The 18,468-nt window shown below is 40.0% G+C and overlaps 1 protein-coding gene across 1 annotated transcript in view; it reads right to left on the reverse strand.

Annotated features, from left to right (window-relative positions):
- The window catches only part of Kif4a (kinesin family member 4A), a 58,549-nt gene extending 44,244 nt beyond the window's left edge, over positions 1–14,305 (reverse strand). Inside the window, exons 1-4 of the mRNA XM_032889389.1 lie at positions 14,234–14,305; positions 11,829–11,893; positions 10,769–11,006; positions 6,695–6,756 (exon numbers count right to left, since the gene is read on the reverse strand). Coding sequence (XP_032745280.1) covers positions 6,695–6,756; positions 10,769–11,006; positions 11,829–11,893; positions 14,234–14,305 — 437 coding nt within the window. The remainder of the gene's footprint in view (positions 1–6,694; positions 6,757–10,768; positions 11,007–11,828; positions 11,894–14,233) is intronic.
- Positions 14,306–18,468: the final 4,163 nt, after the last annotated feature.

Below are 18,468 nucleotides of genomic sequence, written 5' to 3' on the forward strand. Positions count from 1 at the left end.
AGAGGCAGGGAAAGAAAGACCCTCATCTCACTGACTAGCCACCCTAGCAACCAAAGAATCCCAGGTCCACTCACTAAAATAAGGTTGAGAAGAGCTGGAGAGAGGGCTCAGAAATTAAGTGAAGTTGCTGCCCTTGCAGAGGACAACAGTTTAGACCAGAATCTATTTAAGGCAACTCACAACCAACCACCTTTAAGTCCAGTTCCAGGGAATCCAATTCCCTCCTCTGGCTTCCAGGGCACCAGCAATCACGTGCACAAACACAAACACAATTACACATAATGAAAATAGTAAAATCAAGCTGTAAAAAAAGGTGGAGTGGTTATAGAGGAAGGTATCTGATGTGAACCTCTGGTTTACACACACACACACACACACACACACACACACACACACAGGAAGTAGTGCTCAGGGAGCAGCTGTTGACAATCTCAGTAAAGCACATAAATGACTTCAGGAACACAGCTTATGTCCTCTCACCCAGTTTTAGAGCTCTATCAATTCTCAGAGATCTCAACTTTCTTAGCTTGCTCTTTATCAAAACATTAATAGCAAGGCCACTGATAAGGTTTCATACCACACTGTTAAAACTTTGCCAAGACTCTTAGGAAAGAATGTTTAATTCGAAGAATAGTTTTAAAACAAATTATTAACATATGCAGCATTATTTTGGGAGTACTGTTTTTTCATGGCCTTATCATTAAACTGAAAACTTCCCTGTCACTCACATAAGCCAAGAAGCTTCAAATTAATGATACTTTTAACTCAGTATTTTTTTCCTAAAATATTTCTCTAAGTGGAGAAATCATACTTAAATGAATTGTTCATTTTTTCCAAGAAAATGTTAATACTTATGAGAAGGCTCTTCACTGCAATTTGAAGTTAATTTGCAATATTTAAAGACTACTAAGATATGTGAACACTTCTATAGCACTGTGTGCTAGGCTTGATAGAAATGATTTATGTATATTAAACATCCACTCTTACAACAGCCCCATTAAGTAGGTTGCTTTGTGGTTGTCATTTTAAGGTTGAGGAAGCTGGTACGTAAAGATGACAAATGAACCAGGGTCAGAGACTACGGGATGACGGGAAAGCTGGGACTTCAAGGCAGCAGTCTAGTTTCAGAGGCCATGCCCTAAGGACTATGCCAACCTCAGGACAGGGCACACAGGCGTGAGAGAACACTGGATACACAAGCTCTCCGAGGAGTGAGGAAAAAGGAGTTCTCCCAAGACTGTAAGGAAAGCAACGCCGACTCAGAAAATGGATCGGAACATCTATGTGGTAGGTAAGGGCTTAAAAGCATAAAGCACAAAACAGAATTTTGACCAGGCAAAGCATAGGCAAAAAAGAAAACACACACACACACACACACACACACACACACACACACACACACACACCCCAAAAGACCAGTGTTTCCCATTCCTATTTCCTACTTAGTTCCGATGTTAGGAATTCACATTTGCCAGGCAGGTACAAGCAGCCACTTACAGAAGTAAGCAAAAGATTCCAACAACACAGCCCCACAATCCAGGGACAAGAGATGAAAGTTCTCAGGTTTGTCAAATGTACCTTTTATAGACAGCCTTATGACACATCTAACTATAAATATGTTTTTGAGAAAAGCAGTTTTATGAAAATTGAATAATGAATTGCTTGGCTTGTTGTTTCTTATAGTCTTACTTTAAAAAAGTCACTACGTGTATCTGTCTACTTACCCACCCACCTACATATTTGTGTATCGTGAGGGGACACACATATATGGAAGTCACAGGAGAACTTACAACGGTAGGTTGTTTTCATCCACCTTCGGGTTCCAGGGAGCAAACTGGGGTGGTCAAACTTGGTAACAACAGCCTTTACCAGCTGAGCTGTCTCAATAGCCTGACTCCATTACTTTTAAAGTTGATGTTCTCTTTCGTGCTCGTGTACGTGTACGTGTGCGTGTGCGTGTTTGTGTATGCACATGCATGTGCGCTACATTTGAGGGAATTAGGGAAAGGGAGCTGAGATAAGGTCTTGCTATTTGCAGTATTGGTAGTCCTTGAACTTAGGATTCTCCTGCTTCTGTCTACAGGTATGTACCACCGCATGTGGACTCCAATGATCTGTTTTACAGTATATTCTACAGAAGGCTAGGATGCTTTCTGTTAGTCTCATTTTCAATAGAGTTGTCATACATGTATCAGGCTTCTGCTAAGTGGAAATAAAAAGAAGTTAATTGCTTTAAAGTGAGTGTAATAAGGACAGGCCTCTAAGGAGTCCTCCAATAAAAGCTAACTTTCTACACTTTATCTAAGTCTTAAAATATTATTGGGAAACCCAGACTATAATGACCAAAGAAGAGAAATTTGTAGTAGTTTCGGGAAGATGAAATTATGGCAACTCAATGTTTTATTCTTCACTCTTTTTTAATGTGCCATAACAGAAAACACATAGCTTTTTTTTTTTTCCTTTTTTTTTTTTTGAGCTGAGGACCCAACCCAGGCCTTGTGCTTGCTAGGCAAGCTCCTACCACTGAGCTAAATCCCCAACCCCAACACATCGTTTTTTAAAGTGAAAAGAGTAAATCTTTTTTTTTTTAAAAAGGTATTTAAAAGCCCACATCATATAAAAAATAAACTACAAACAGAAAATTGAACTGCAAAACAGGAGTACTATATGAAAAATGTTCAAGATATTTTACTTTTTATGTGTACGCCTGCCTGTGTGTATGGGAATCTGAATGTAGGTGCCTGCGCAGGCCAGAAGAGGGCATTGGCTTCTCTAGAGTTACAGGCGCTTGAGAGCTGCTCAGTGGGGGCGCCGGTCTGAGAGAGCAGTATGTCTCTCAATCTGTGAGCCATCTCTTCTGCCCCAGTGTCGCTTTTTTTAACAAAATCTCAAACATTCAATTTTACCAATAAAGACGCAGGAGCCAGGTGTTAGGGTGAAAGCAAACAAACAAAACCCCACAACCTATGATAACAAAATAAAAGCCTAGATAAATTAGAGAAAAAATTGGTAACACATACCACAAAGAGTATGCAGTGTAATATGCAAAGATTAAAAAAAGTGGATCCAGATTAGGGTTTGCTATCATTTAAGAAGTATTAAAATAAGTGTTAGTGAGAATATGAAGACACTTGAAGCTTTGTCCACTGCTGGTAAGAAAGTAGAAATGATATATTGCCTATCAACTGTATGGTAGTTTAGTCACACAATTAAAAAGTAAAATTAAGGGCTGGAGAGATGGCTCAGCGGTTAAGAGCACTGTCTTCTCTTCCAGAGGTCCTGAGTTCAAATCCCAGCAACTACATGGTGGCTCACAAGCATCTGTAATGAGATCTGATGCCCTTTTCTGGTGTGTCTGAAGAGAGCAACAGTGTACTCACATACATAAAATAAATCTTTTTTAAAACAGTAAAATGAACACATGATTTAGCTAGTCTAATCCTAGGTCCATATTCAGGGGAATGGAGAGCAAGGGTATACACAGACACTGTACGCTCGTGTAGAGCAGTACATTCACAATGCTCAACACATGAAAACAACCCAGTTTCTGCCAACAGGTGAATGGATGGATAAAATTCTGTATGTAAGAGTGGAGTATTCTTCAGTCTCCAAGCATTGCCTCTGATCTGGCTGGGTGACAAGTACTCTCTGGCCAGGAGGCACTGCTATTTGAGCTTATCAGTTGTCAGAAGGACAGGAAAGGGACCAGGGTTAAGCGGAAGTGGATGAGCCAACTGCCTCAGTAAGTGAAACTATACTTGAGACTTCCCTTCCTCCCTAGGCTGGATCAAGGCTTGAGGATTGGGAAGAAAGCTAGTAAACTTTATTCCTGCTAGTAAACTGCAGGAAAGCCAAATGGCCTCTGTTTGTTGGTCACATTTTTCTGTCCTGGGGTGGATTCAGAGGGACTTGAGCCAATGGGAACATGGAATCTGTGCCTTTATTGTGACAACCTGGTTGGGGTCTTTATCTCCCTGAGACAGGCCTAGAGTAGTGTCTGAGGGCAGGCCTGGAGGTTCAGCACTTACTTCTTGGGGAGAGGCGAGGCCAATGCTTGCAGGTGAACTATGCTGCTGGACCTATATCCCTTGGTGGCGCATTACTGTGACAGGCACAAAATGTGGGAATTTATCTTTTATGTCTCCTGATTTTCATCCGCCGCCATGTCACTGAGCTCTACATTCCCCCTATTCTATTCCCCTGAGGTTATAATGGAGCAGCGCCTCAGAAACATCTTTGAAATGCTAGAAAAGCTGGATTTCTATCTCCTGGTTTCTTCTTCCTCTCTTAGAAACCATCAGTTCTGGGAGTTCTCTATGTGACTATGTGCAAACTTGGGAGAGGAAGTAACATGGTCAAAATGACACTGTTTCCTATATTCGCATATCCATGCAGATTTGGACAAGGTTTCACTATGTAGCCCGGCTGGCCTGAACTCACAGAGCTCTGCCTGCCACATCTCCCAAGTGCCAGGATTAAAGTCCTGCCCTGTCTGAACTTCACGCGGATTTTGGTTTTCAGTTTCATGGAATATGCCAGGAAACTTGGGCTTATACTTTATGGAGTTTCATTAACATGCTTTTGTTTGTGGATAGTTGTTAGTTGAAAAAACGGAAGTCTAGAGCTTTCTATGTGCAATATTGCTGACATCACTAAGCACATTTTGTCAGTTCATTAGTTAATGAACATTTGGGCTGATTCTACTTTTTAGCTATTTTCAATAGTAGCACTATGGGCACAGCTGTGAGATCCTGCTTTCAAGTCCTATGGATATATTCCCAGAAGTGAAATTGCTGGATTGTACAATAGGCCATTTTTAAATTTGTTTTTTGAAATCTCACATTTTTCCATAGTGGCAACACCATTTTACAATTCACCAATAGTATGACAACGGCTTCATCACATTCCTCACATCCATCCCAACACTGTGTGTGTGTGTGTGTGTGTGTGTGTGTGTGTGTGTGTGTTTTAACAAGTGTCATCCTAAAATGTATGAAATAATATCCCATTAGGATTTTCATTTGCATTTCTCTGTTCTGATTTTGCATAAAAATCTGACTCTTAGAGCCAAAGTATTTTACATACCCAAATAAAAAAGCAATTACAATCAAGATGTAGGAAAACCCCAAATGAAATTCAAACAAAGGTTACTTTAAGTCAATATAATGAAAAACGCCACATAAATGTTGAGACCCAGCTAACGAAAATGTTTCTCGCTATCATAGGAATTGGTGTTTCTGTTCTAACTAGTTGTGTGTCAAATTGAAGGCCTGTTTGAGTTATCTGAGAGGAGTGGAACCTGGGGGAAAATTTGTTTGTAAAGACTGGGCTGTAGGTAAGCCTGGCAGGGTATTTTCCGTATTGATCAATGTAGAAGGGCCCAGCCCAGTGTAGGTGCTGCAATTCCTGGGCTGCTGGCCCTGAGTTCTATAAGAAAGCAGGCAAAGCAAGCCATGAGGAGCAAGCAAGCCAGTAAGCAACACCCCTCCATGGTCTCTGCATCAGCTCCTTTCTTCAGGTTCCTGTCCTATAGAGTTCATATCCTGGCTTCCTTCAATCATGGACTACAGTGTAGAATTTTATATAAAGCAAATAAACTCCTTCCCAAATTGCTTTTGTTATAATGTTTTAGTTAGTAACCCTAACTAAGTTTCTAACACTGCTTTATGTATATATCAGAATGGAATACATAAACACACAGATTGCAAATAAAATGAGTTGGGGTTTCTTACTGATTACTGATGGGGAAAGAAATGATAAATGTCTTTTCTGTGGCATGCTACCTAAGCTCCCGTCTTCCTTACTGACTGATCCCAGTGAAGGGCTGAAGACAGTATTCTCTGTTGGGCTCAAGATGTACTATAAATCTGTTACTAAGAACATATGTAGCTCAATGGAATTGGAAGAAATAGGTGGAGTTGAGAAGGAAAGGTGAGTTTATTCACATATTTAGCTTTTTTGCACTTAAAAATCACTTAGGCATATTTAGGGCACAATTAAATTAAAGATGTAAAAGATACAATAAATCCCATTGGAATAAAATCAAGAATTATCAGTAGGAAATGTGTTTTGTACATATAAAAATGTAACTGACTGAATGTGTAGTTTATTACATACAGGAATTTCTGAGTTCTACCCACCAACAAGGCCCAGTGGCAATGACACCTTAGCAACAGTGAGTAGAGTTAGAGAACCACCCAGATCCTGGTTTCTAAACACCATTTTCCAATGCAAGAAACCAAAGGTCCACGGACAAATGGTTAATTTCAGATTGGGTGCAAGGAGAATCATTTGTAACATCTTGTGAAAATCCTCACACACTTGAGGAGTTGTTAAAGAAATGTGAAGGGGCTCTGTATAGAGAAGGAAAGAAACTAAATGATAATGTTGGACATCAACTTAAGAATAAAAAATATTCGTGCATCTATGCATATAGCTAAACAGTCAAATAAGCAGATGGCAGAGAGAGCTCTTCTTCACAGGAACATTCTAATTAATACCTTTTCTGAGTTCAGAACCCATATACTTTCCATGGCACTAGTCAGAAGGACAATCTGTCCTAAAAATTAGTAAGTCAAACATCACTTCTCGGATATCAAGTGGGCCTGAGAAAGTATAGGTTATCAGAGGAAAACAGTCACCAGGCAAAACAGCCGGTAAAAGAATACAGCTTTAAAATTAATCTATGACTTACTTTATATTCCCAGGCAAGGTGCCTCCATGGGCTTGTAGCAACAAGACCTGCAGCTGTTGGACCTGAGAGAACCAATGAAAATAATCAGCTAGTTATCAATCAAAATCAGCTACTTATCAGTGGGCATGGTACATACATGTACAGAGGATTAAAAATTTTGAGGCCAAACCTAGCTTCACAGTGAGTTCCTGAACTCTAAGCCAGACCAGAATACATAGACTGTCAACATCAACTGGCAAAACGTTACTCATCTCTTTGTAAAGAAGTCACTACAATTAACAATAGGGCAATTTTACTTGATGCCTCTGAAACCTTAAGTAGATCTTAAACACTACAGAATCCATCAGGGTTAATGAGTCAGTGATAAAAAGATAAGCATTCCATGAACAACTGCTTTGTAGAAGATGATGAGCCGTGTCTTTGATCTAAGCATCATAATGAGTTGTCATTAAGTACCCACTTTTAAAAAGTGGAGTATGCAGTGTAACAAAATTATAATATGGCCTCTACTCTTAAGTGTGCATGTAGTTGAAGAATAACCTAAAATGAAACAGAGAAGGAAATAGTGTAAGACCGATAACACATTGTCAGGCATAGGTAAGTGCCCTAGAGCTTAAGTGGAAACATCCTCTAGTCCCTTCTGTAACAAAAAGAGCTACTCTGCCTCCTCAGGCTGGTCTCTGTGTTTATGCTTTGGAGCCTCACTCTTTACTGCCGCTTCAACCTCTCCTTCCACCATATCCTTCCTAGTACAATACATTCACCATTGCTCCCATTGCTAAAGCCTGAGGAAAATATTCACACCAGTAGTCTTTATTTCCTTTTATTCATTTCTCATTAGCCTATTTCAATATGATGCTTACCCAGATTATTATAATATAGGCATTTTCCAGTGTTCATTCTACTTATTGACTGGTAGCATTTGGCTTACCGGATACTATACTTTCTAATTTTCCTTCAATGTTTCTGATTGTCTCTTGGTTCCCTTTTTGTTTCACTTATCCCATGCATGGCCAAGTCTCTTGAAGATCACTGTCATCTATATCCACTCTTTAAATTACCACATACAAATGTGTGCCTTCTAACTTTATCTTAACACTTATCTTCTTAATTTTAAACCTTATAATTGACCTGATTTTCCATTTCATTGCCTACTATCCTCACATTCAGTCCTCTGCCAGTAATTCCAGGTCAGTGAAAATTAGTCTTATGTGCCCAAACCTGCGGGCCATACCCTCATTCCCTTATTTGCTGATTACCTTTCCCTATCACTACTTCTATCATCCTAAGTTCAAGTTCCCAGTACCTTTCACTTGGACTATGGTGCCTTCTTCAATGGGATCCACACATTCTTGCCCCATTTTAATCCACTTCATTCAGTTGCCTGCTTTCTTCAGCAACATCAACAACTCTCAAAAAATACTACCACCTAAAATAAATTTCTACAGTTCACATATCCTCGATAGATTCCTCAGATTTCCTTTTAGCCCCACAATTGTAATAGCCCTTTCCTTGCTTTCTGCTACATACAGTAGCTAATGGTATCCTTTTCAGCTTTCTAATATAAAAACAATAAACACTAGGTGTATCAAGCTTCCATATGTACTAGGGAAATGGAGGCACAAAGACCTTTTACAAAGCACACTGTAAGATACAGAGCTTGGGCTTGAACCTGGGTAACCTGGCTACAGTGCCAATGCTCCGGATAAGTTACTCTGCTATGAATGCTTTCTTCTCCCTAGAGCCCTTCCTTACTTCCTACATCAAGCTCTCAGATCTCAGTTCAAACACTGCTATCAGGGAAAGCTTTCAGGCTAGTTGTATAACAGAAGACCCTACTATGTACTCAGAGTATACTATACCAAACTATCCCAGTTTATAATGACACATCATTATCTGATTATCTTAATATCGTCTCTCATGCCAGATAATAAACTCCATGAAGGCAGGAACTTTGTTTTGCTCAACAAAATGTCTTAGTATAGTTTCTGTTCCATAATCATTAAATATTTACTGTTGGGATAAATAAACAAGTGAAGAGGAAGTGACCAGAAGATCCAGCAGGCAGATAATGAATATTATCCTCTACAGAAACCCTGAAGAAGAAACAGGGGGAAAGAGATTAACTGTATAGTTATCGTAACTGTGGAGGAAGGATGGAGAAGTACTGAACAGCTGGGAAATACAGTTCCAAGTGGAAACTAAGTCCTCTATTCTCTAGCATGCAGGAAAACTTCATGCTTTTAAACCTGCACCATTAGGGTCATATATAGAGATGTGCACCTTTAATCTTAGCACTAGAGAGGTAGAGGCAGGCTAATGCCTGTGAATCTGAAGCTAGCTTAGTCTCCGTAGTGAATCCATGCCAGCCAGGGGTAAGGCTCTGTCTCAAAACAAAGCAAAACAAAACACAAAAACAAAGAAACAAAAACCTTAGATCAACACATGAACATGGTGGTGTTCACCTCTAATCCCAGCAATAAGGAGACAGAAGCAAGAGGATCTTCAACAACATAAATAGTCCAAGGCCAGCCTGTGCTGCATGCATCTATCTGAAAAACACCAAACCAAACCAAACCAAACCAAACCAAGTAAACAATGCAAACAAGCAAGAAAGCAGAAACCTCAAAACTTCCTACGTCAATACAACTCTGCCTTCTTGGTTCCTATCCCAAGGACGGTGAGCTGCTCACGAGTCCTATTTATACTGCCACACACTTACATGGAGTTGGCTACCTTTCCATTTCAGTTGAGTGATTTTAAGCCACGTGTGGTCTCTTCGAGCCCTCTCCCTATCCTCACACCCAATTACATGCAATTAGAAGATGATCTGCCCTTAGTCCCTGTTCTCTGCTTCAGTCTCTTCTGTCAGTTCTTTCAGTTATTCAAGGCTCTCCCATATTTAAAATAAAACCCGTATTTCTTTATCCTTGATTATCTGGACCATTGCTTTTTCTCATTTTGCCTCCTTGAACAAAATGCCATTTACATATTTACTGTTCTTTTTTCCATCTCATGACTGGCTCTTAGCACTACCCTGACCTCACAGTAGTGCCAACAGCTTCCTTGTAGATTTAAAAAGAAATCAATGGATACTTTCCAACTTAATACTTCTTTGTAAATTTATACGTATGTCAACAGTCCTTGAAATGTTCTTTCCTTGACTTTGGTGACATTATTAGTTTATTTCCTGTCTATGCTTATCTGCTTCTCCTTTCCCATTCTTTAAGTGCTGGTGCTCTTGAGTTGTGGGTTTGGTCCTCTAGCAAATATTTTGAGTCCTCTTCCTGTACTCATGTGCTCACTAAGTTCAGATACCATTTAACTGCTGCTGCTCTTAAAGCTGCCTCTTCCTCCTTCCTCCGAGACCCTCTACCTCACGCCCATGCAGCCACCTAGATTTGTGGTCTTTCTACTCACATTTCCCCAACGGCCCAAACTAAATATATCATTTCCGTTTTAATGTGTGACTCTGGGTTTCCATTTGCATTCTTTGGTGAATATGAAATTTATTCAGCAATCTAAGTAAGAAACTTGAAGATCAAACTTGGCTACCCTTACTAGACCTTCCCTACATTAACTTCTGCAAACTAAGCAAACCCCATAAACCTCCTTTCCTCTTGCTCCTTGTCTTCTAAATGTGTTACCTTTACTCCATCTTTATTGCTACTGTTTTTAATTCAGGCCATAGTTCTCACCGGGTTATTCGCTTCTCTTTAGTCATGGCCACGTTTCATGTGTTCTCTGTACAAGTACATAGAAAACAGATTTCCCTCAACCACACTTCATCATGTTATTCTCTTACTTAAAATCTGTAGTTCTCAGTACTTTCCAACTCCAAGATCTTTAAGAGAATATATTAAGGAACGTCAGGGTTTGGCTCCTGCAAAGGTTTTTTGCTTCATCTTGTACACTTTACTCTTTTATCAGTAAAATCCCCAATGGCATCCCCACTCTTTTAAGTGGACAGCAAATATAGTATTCGGATTTATTTTAAAAGTATAAATAGAACAAAGAAATGGACGCTCTATCATTCCATTCTCATACTTACAACTTTCCTATAAAATCTTATACCTGTTGTTTAAGATGATTTAGTTCAGCTGCCTGGGGATCAATATTAATAATAGGTTTGTTCTTGATTTTTCTTGCTCTGTCAGCATAGCGAAGGGTATTTAATGTTTCCTCTAGGTTGGAATCAGCAGGACTCACACAGGCGATCATAAGAGTATGGCTATTGCCTCCTAGAGAATCTGCAAAAGAAAGCACAATGAAAGCAAATGAAATTAAACAAGCAGGATGCAAGCAAAGGCTGCTATTTGACCGATTAAATTCAAAGATGAAAGAAAAATTTGTTGTGAAGCTTTTGATTTAGTCTTGATTTTATTTTTCAGGACTATTTGGCTTTACTTTTTAAAACAATTCTAAGTATTGTTTGAGAATTTCATATATGCATACAATATATTTTGATAGTATTCACCCTACTCCTCCCAGAACCACCCTCTATCTCCTCCTAATTTCATCTTTTCTTTTCCTTTTTTATAGTCCACTGATTACAATTTGTGCTGCACATAAACTCATGAGTGCGGGGCCATTTTTTAAATTTGCTTCAATATAAAAATACTAAAATTTCGGCTAAGTAAAATGATATATATTTTAGAATCCTAGTTGAAATATCACTATACTCAAGAGAAACTATGAGTCTATCAGTTAATCAGGTTTAAAACAACCAGGCCTGGCCCAGATAAGTTAGGCGTGTCTGCTGAGATTAAATATTCCTAGGATGCCTCCTCTATGTAGATTCTAACTCTCTAAAGAATTCTTCTTAGCATATTGTCAATTAAAGACACAGTAACTAAGTTCCCTTTCAGGTGCAAAGTCCAAAGTACTGATTTCTTGGCTCTCAGAGCCATCTGTGAAGACATTTCCCCATTATCTGTCACCTGATTGTCAATAGCTATTTCACCTGTTTATCAACTTGCAGTGACTGTGACAGCCCATTAGCCTGTTGCTTTTTTCACCTTTGTTTTGTCAACACTCTCACTCCAAGCTCCTCTTTCTTATTTTAGAGCATTTCAGGCTTACCTTGGAAGTAAATCGAAATCAACTTGGAATCTCCTGTGGGGCACAAAGTTACTTTGTCATCTCCAAGGCACTAATTATATTTTCCCAAGCACAGAAGGCCTCGATTGATATTAATACCTAATAGCAGGAAACAAAATTCAAAAACTTGTTTTGGAAAACATCTAGCAAATATCTACATTTTTGCCTGAGAAAGAAAAAAACAAAGACCTCATCGAAATATTGCTGTCAATACTAAGGTAATGCCTTAATTCTATTCATTTTGCTGAGAGTGGTGCTTAAGTAAAGTTCAAAGGACAAAGGTCCAAATGTTAGGTTTATGCAAGTGAGTCCATTGCACTTATCCTTTCTCATAAAAACCAAGCTTAAATGTTTTTGTCTTCTTCAAACTTCCTTTTGAGATTTGATCTCCAAACATTGTTAAGAGGTAGGAGTGTGACTCAGCAGTGGAATGCACCTTTAATCCTCGTCTACACAGCAAGATCCAGCAGAGCCAGGCCTACATAGACTTAGCTCCAAAAACAAAGAGGAGAGAGAGAGAGGGGGTGGGGGAGGAAAGGAGGGAGGAAAGGGAAGAGAGAGAGAAAAGAAAATAACAAGAAAAGAGAAAAGACAAAACAAAACACAAAAAGAGATTGAGGGTATGGTGCAATAGGCCACACTGTCACTCATGGATGGGACACAACTAGCTAGATCCCTTTGGGTTTTTTGCCAGTGTGAGAGCACAGAAAAGACAACTGCATCAAATACCAATTCTGATGGTGATATCACTTTGGAATTCCTAGATTTCAGAGTATGAAACCAATTCCCACTGTTTGGATTACCCAACCTGAGGTGCTCCGTGAAGGAAGTGCAGATGCACTGAGAACTTACAGCATTACTGTCAGCTCTACTCTGTACATACTCAGCCATGCTTTGGATTCCTTACAACCCGAAACTAATATTTACACGATCCTATTAGAGCCTAGATAGAAAATGTTCTCAAAGGCTGCATGTTGAAGGCTTCATCCACAGTTGGTAGTGCCGCTGAGAGCTGACTAGATCACAAAAGCCACTGATGAGTTCTCTTAGTTGAATGTACTATTAGAAAACATTGTATCTGGAGGAAGAAGACCCCTGGAAGCATTGCTCTGAAGAGTGTGTCTTGACCTTCCCTGTTCTGTTGACTGTTTTCCAGAGACAAGGTAAACAGGTTTCTTCCATTAGTCTCCTCCATAATGATATTCCACCTCAGCACAGACTCAGTGAAGGGCTACAAGACACTGGACAGAACCCTTGAAACATTGAGCCAAAAGATAGCTTTCTTCTTCCAAGCCAGCTTTCTCAGATTCCCTGTTTATAATGAGGTAAAGCTTGAAACTCCCAGCTGACTGTAATTTTCTGGACCTTATTTCTCCTTCTTGTGACTATCAATTTGACATTGTCTCATATCTCAAGATTAGCTTCTGGGGGGGGCATTAAACTGTCTATTTGAACATAATCATTTCAGTTTTGTGTTCCCAAGGACTCAGTGCACCTGCAACCTGCCATTCTCACAACAGGCTTATTTTTCTCTCCTGTTTCTCACACATGCTAGGAAAGTGTCTTTTTACCCAGCCCTTCCTACCATAGGAATGGTGTGTGTGTGTGTGTGTGTGTGTGTGTGTGTGTGTGTGTGTGTGTGTGTGTGTGTGTGTGTGTTTCTGCCTGAAGAAATAATATAACCAAATGGGATAACTCCATTACAACAATGCTATTGGCCTTAGTAGAACCTGTGGTCAATTGATGCTCTTGCCTATCTAAACTTAACTCGTGTGGCAGCTATTCTAAACAAATATTATTTAATATTACAAAGCTACATTCACTCTCTACTAGTAGACTTCATCAAAAAACTTCATGGAGACAACGCTAACACAGAAGGTCCCTAAGCTTTCTCCTCTCGCTCTTTACTTTGCTGTAACTTATTCCTTTGTCTTTCCACCCATCATTATCGAGGCTCTGTCCTTAGTCCCAGATGCTTTTATGTATTTTCCCATTCATAGACCTTCATTTCATTTTTCCCACTAATTCCCTCTTTTCAATCTATATATACATGTTTAAATGCCCCTCATCTACATAAAAACAGCATTCCTAAGCAGTTGGCAGAGCACTTTACTTCACGCAGGAAGCACCTGCTGAGATGTATCAAGTCTGCTTGCAGAACAGGTCCTAAGCCCCAGATTAGATCTCTGCTTTCCATTTAATTTTGTCATTAAGACATTAAAGTGAAGCCTGTGGTGCTAACACATACTTGGGAGACAGAGGCAAGGGAATCTTTGAGTTCCAGAACAGGCAGAACTATACAGAAAAAAACCCTGTCTTAAAAAAAGAAACAAGAAGACATTAAAATGGTAAGTTCTTGGCAAAGGTGGTCCAAAGTTAAGAGCACTGTTGCTCTTGCAGGACCTGGGTTTGGTTCTCAGCACCCACACTGTGACTCACAATTGTCTGTAACTCCAGTTCCGTGGGATCGGACACTCTCTTCTGGTCTGCACGAACACCAGTCATATGCATGTTCATATACATACATGCAGACAAAACAGTCAAACACATAAACTAAATAAATCTCTTTAAATTTGCAGGTTAAGGATGGTTTTAAAAAAAACTGCCCAGATCAAAGTATGTGCTGAGAAGTTCTTTTAAAACTCTGTAAGACTAAAACCAGACTAAGCAACAAGAAAGTTGAGACTATTATCCAGTACCACTGAGTGTTTATTCATTATGGCAAAAAAAATAATAAAGGAGAAGTGTTTAACATTAAAAACAGAAATACAACTTCAAAGCTACCACAGAAGCACATTACAATAGGCATTGCTGCTGAACAAGAATGGTACCTTTGTGGGAGGGGAAAACCTGTATAGGGGGGAAAGGAAGTGGTTCTATACACAGTCATTCTCTACTAGGCCATCTTGTTTGTTACTGGACAGTTGGCAAGATCTGGAGATAGCTATTGTCACAAGTTGGTGTGAGAGTTGTGCATGTACTTCTTGCGTCTAAGAACACTAAGAATGCTATTACGCATCCTACAATATACGAGACATACCTCCAAAGTTATTTAAATTGTCAATAGTATCATAGCCAAGAAATCCTGATTAACAGGAAAGAAAAACTATGTATGATATAAGGTAGGTAGACTGGCTGAATAAGTTTTGGGGAAAAACTGAAGTTTTAAGTAATAGTATATATTATGGTGTTCACCAGTCAAGAAGGAATGGAATATAATCTGTTGCCAAAATAGATTTTAAAACTTACATAGGGATTGGGATGTAGCTCAGTTAGTAGACTGCCTGTCTGGCAGGCACTGCGAAAGCCCTGGATTCTACACTCAGAGCTGCATAAATCCTCATGGTGGTACTACCTGTAATCTTAGCAAGTAACCTTTGGGTATATAACAAGTTCAAGGCCAGCCTGATATATGTATAGTTTTAAAACAATAACAACAACAACAACAACAACAACAACAACAACAACACTAACAACACAAGCAAAAAACCTTACAGAGGTAACCACTCAAAAGAGAGAAAGTGAGAAGAGTCAGTCCCTGATGGCCCCAGTCACTTAGCAACATATTTCAACTTTTCCTTTGTCCATAAAACAGGAGCAATACTTTCCTTAAATCATGGAACTATGATAAGAAACAAAATGGCATCTGTTGAGAGCCAGGCACAAGTAATTCTTGTTAAATGGGTGGAGAACCTTAGATAATCTAGGTATTTGGTAAGTCAGATGAGACTGAAATCCTTTATCTACTCTGATGACAATTACTTCACCTTCAAGAAGGAACCATGACTGATAAAAGAAATGGTTGCTTTTGCTTTTAAGTTACTAGAGAAGGAACAACTACTGAAATGATAGAAATCTGGATTCAGGAGGTCAAAGAAAACATGGCAGGAACCTCAGTAAAAGGAGAGGTTGATCTCTCAAGTTCACAGCCTAGCTGGCCTAGTTGAATCACTGAGCTTCAGTTTTCAGGAGAGACTGTGTTGAAAAGCAATCGAGCAAAGAGGATAATCAAGGGACACACCCAATGTCCATCACAGGCCTCACACATACCCGCCCATGTGTACCCATTCTCCATTCATAATTTTCTTTATTACTCATTTTATTAATTTACATTCCAAATGTTGTCCCCCTTCCTGGTCCCCCTCCACAAACCCCCTATCCCATTCTCCTTCCCTCTGCTTCTATGAGGGGTGCTCCCCCTCCCACCCATTCCCACCTACACTGGGGGGAGGTTGGTGTCCAGCCTGGGCAGGACCAAGGGCCTCTCCTCTCACTGGTGCCCAACAAGGCCATCCTCTGCTACATATGCAGCTGGAGCCATGGGTCTGTGTATACTCTTTGGATAGTGTTTTAGTCCCTGGGAGCTCTAGGGATTTTTTAAAAAATTATTTGTTTTGGAGCTAGAGAGATGGCTCAAAGGTTTGGAGCACATTCTGCTCTTAGAGGATCCAAGTTCAGTCCCCAGCACTCTAGTAAGGAAGCTCACAGATTCCTGTACCTTCAAGCTTCAGAGGAACTGAAGACCTCCTTTAGTCTCTGTGGAAACCTGTCCACATACCCAAAGACATACAAGTATACACATGAGTTTTAAAAAGTAATTTATTTTTACTTCAAAAATGCTCTACTGTGTTCATAGCACCTTTATTCACAATAGCCCCAAACTAGAAGTAACTCAGATGTCCCATGAATGGATACAGATCCAAGAATGGATACAGAAAATGAGGTTCATTTACACAATGGAATATTACTCAGCTATTAAAGAGCAAGGTCATCACGAATTCTGCCAGCAAATGGATGGAACTAGGAAATATCGTCCTAAGTCAGGAAACACAGATTCAAAAGGACATGCATGGTATGTACTCACTGACAAGTAGATATTAGCAGTAAAATACAGGATATCCATGCTACACACCACAGACCCAAATAAGCTAAACAAGAAGGCAGGCCCAAGCAAGGATGCTTGGATTTTACTTAGAAGGGAGAATAAAATAGTCATAGGAGGCAGAAGGAGGGAGGGAACTGGGTGGGAGAAGGGATAGGGAGGGGAAATGAGGGTGGGGCATTCAGGATCAGGTATGGGGAGAAACAGGAAAGAGGGCTAAATTTAGGTCAGGAGAATGAATACAACTGACAGGGGTGGGAGAGGGGAGAATCTCTAGGAAGTCCAAGAGACCTGGGATAGGAGATGCTCTCGGAAGTTAATGTTGGTGACCTTAGCTGATTGGGTGCCCAGGTGGATAAAGGTGGTGGAACAGATTTAAAATACAGTTAAAGGACAAGTAGTCATTCATCTTCAGATGGGACAAGAACAGGTACCACAAACGAAGTGGCATTTGAAGAAGTTGACCTAGCTACGTTTGGTTGCTATTTTCAGATGTACAAGGCAGTGGTATAAGCTTGCAGAGACAACAGGACAGAATGGAAATGGGTGCATCTCCACAATACTGCTAAGGAAGAGCTAACGTAACAGTGGGTGGTGGGCACTCATTCCCAATTGGGGAGATCATACTGAGGGCAATAATTAATCTAATGGAATAGCAAAAAGAAAAGGCATCATATGAGATAAAAAAGAACGACGATAGTAAAAATTTACAAATCAAGAAAATTTTAAGGGGGGGGTCAGTTATAGCATTAAAACAATTCCTAATGACTATGACCCATAGATCGGCATCTCTTTCAACCCTCAGCAGAAGTTTCTTCTTGCAGTAGATGGTGATTAACACAGAGCTCCAACTGTCAACATGCAGAGAATAAGAGTCTGTGAAATGCTCAGCCCAAATGAGCATCTATGTCACAGCCCTCCCCGCTTAGGGATCTATGAGAATGAGGATGGGGTCAAGGGGATGGAAAGCCAGTAAGAGCCACAGATGGTGGATGACATTAAGGAAAAAAGGGAAGATGCACACATCAACTCACAGCCCTTGTGAAAGTATGAACAAGACCTGTGTGAGCTCAGTGTAGACAAAATCTCAGCATGGACAGGAGGTGAGTGCGAAGTCCTACCCATGCCTGGGAATCGGTTCAAGACACTGACTTTCCGGATAGAACTTCAAATGCACAGGAAACAAAAGTAAAAATGAACAAAAGAGATTATAACAAACCAAAAACCTTTGCAAGGGGAACAATCAAATAAGTAAAAAGACAAACTATAAAATGGAGGTCAATCTTTCCTAACATTTCATCTGACAGAGGATTAATATCCAGAATAAAGAACTCAAAACCTTTAACAAAAACATACACAATCTCCTTCTTTAAAAGAGGAACAAGAATACCCTTGGGAGGGAATAGAGAGGCAAAGATTAAAACAGAGACTAAAGGAACACCCATTCAGATCCTGCCCCACATGTGGCCCATATATATACAGCCACCCAATTAGACAAGATGGATGAAGCAAAGAATTGCAGGCCGACAGGAGCCGGATGTAGATCTCTCCTGAGAGACACAGCCAGAATACAGCAAATACAGAGGCGAATGTCAGCAGCAAACCACTGAACTGAGAATGGGACCCCCGTTGAAGGAATCAGAGAAAGAACTGGAAGAGCTTGAAGGGGCTCGAGACCCCATATGAACAACAATGCCAAGCAACCAGAGCTTCCAGGGACTAAGCCACTACCTAAAGACTATACATGGACTGACCCTGGACTCTGACCTCATAGGTAGCAATGAATATCCTA

This window comes from Rattus rattus, chromosome X, assembly GCF_011064425.1.
Source record: "Rattus rattus isolate New Zealand chromosome X, Rrattus_CSIRO_v1, whole genome shotgun sequence".
In the NCBI taxonomy this organism is placed as follows: Eukaryota; Metazoa; Chordata; class Mammalia; order Rodentia; family Muridae; genus Rattus; species Rattus rattus.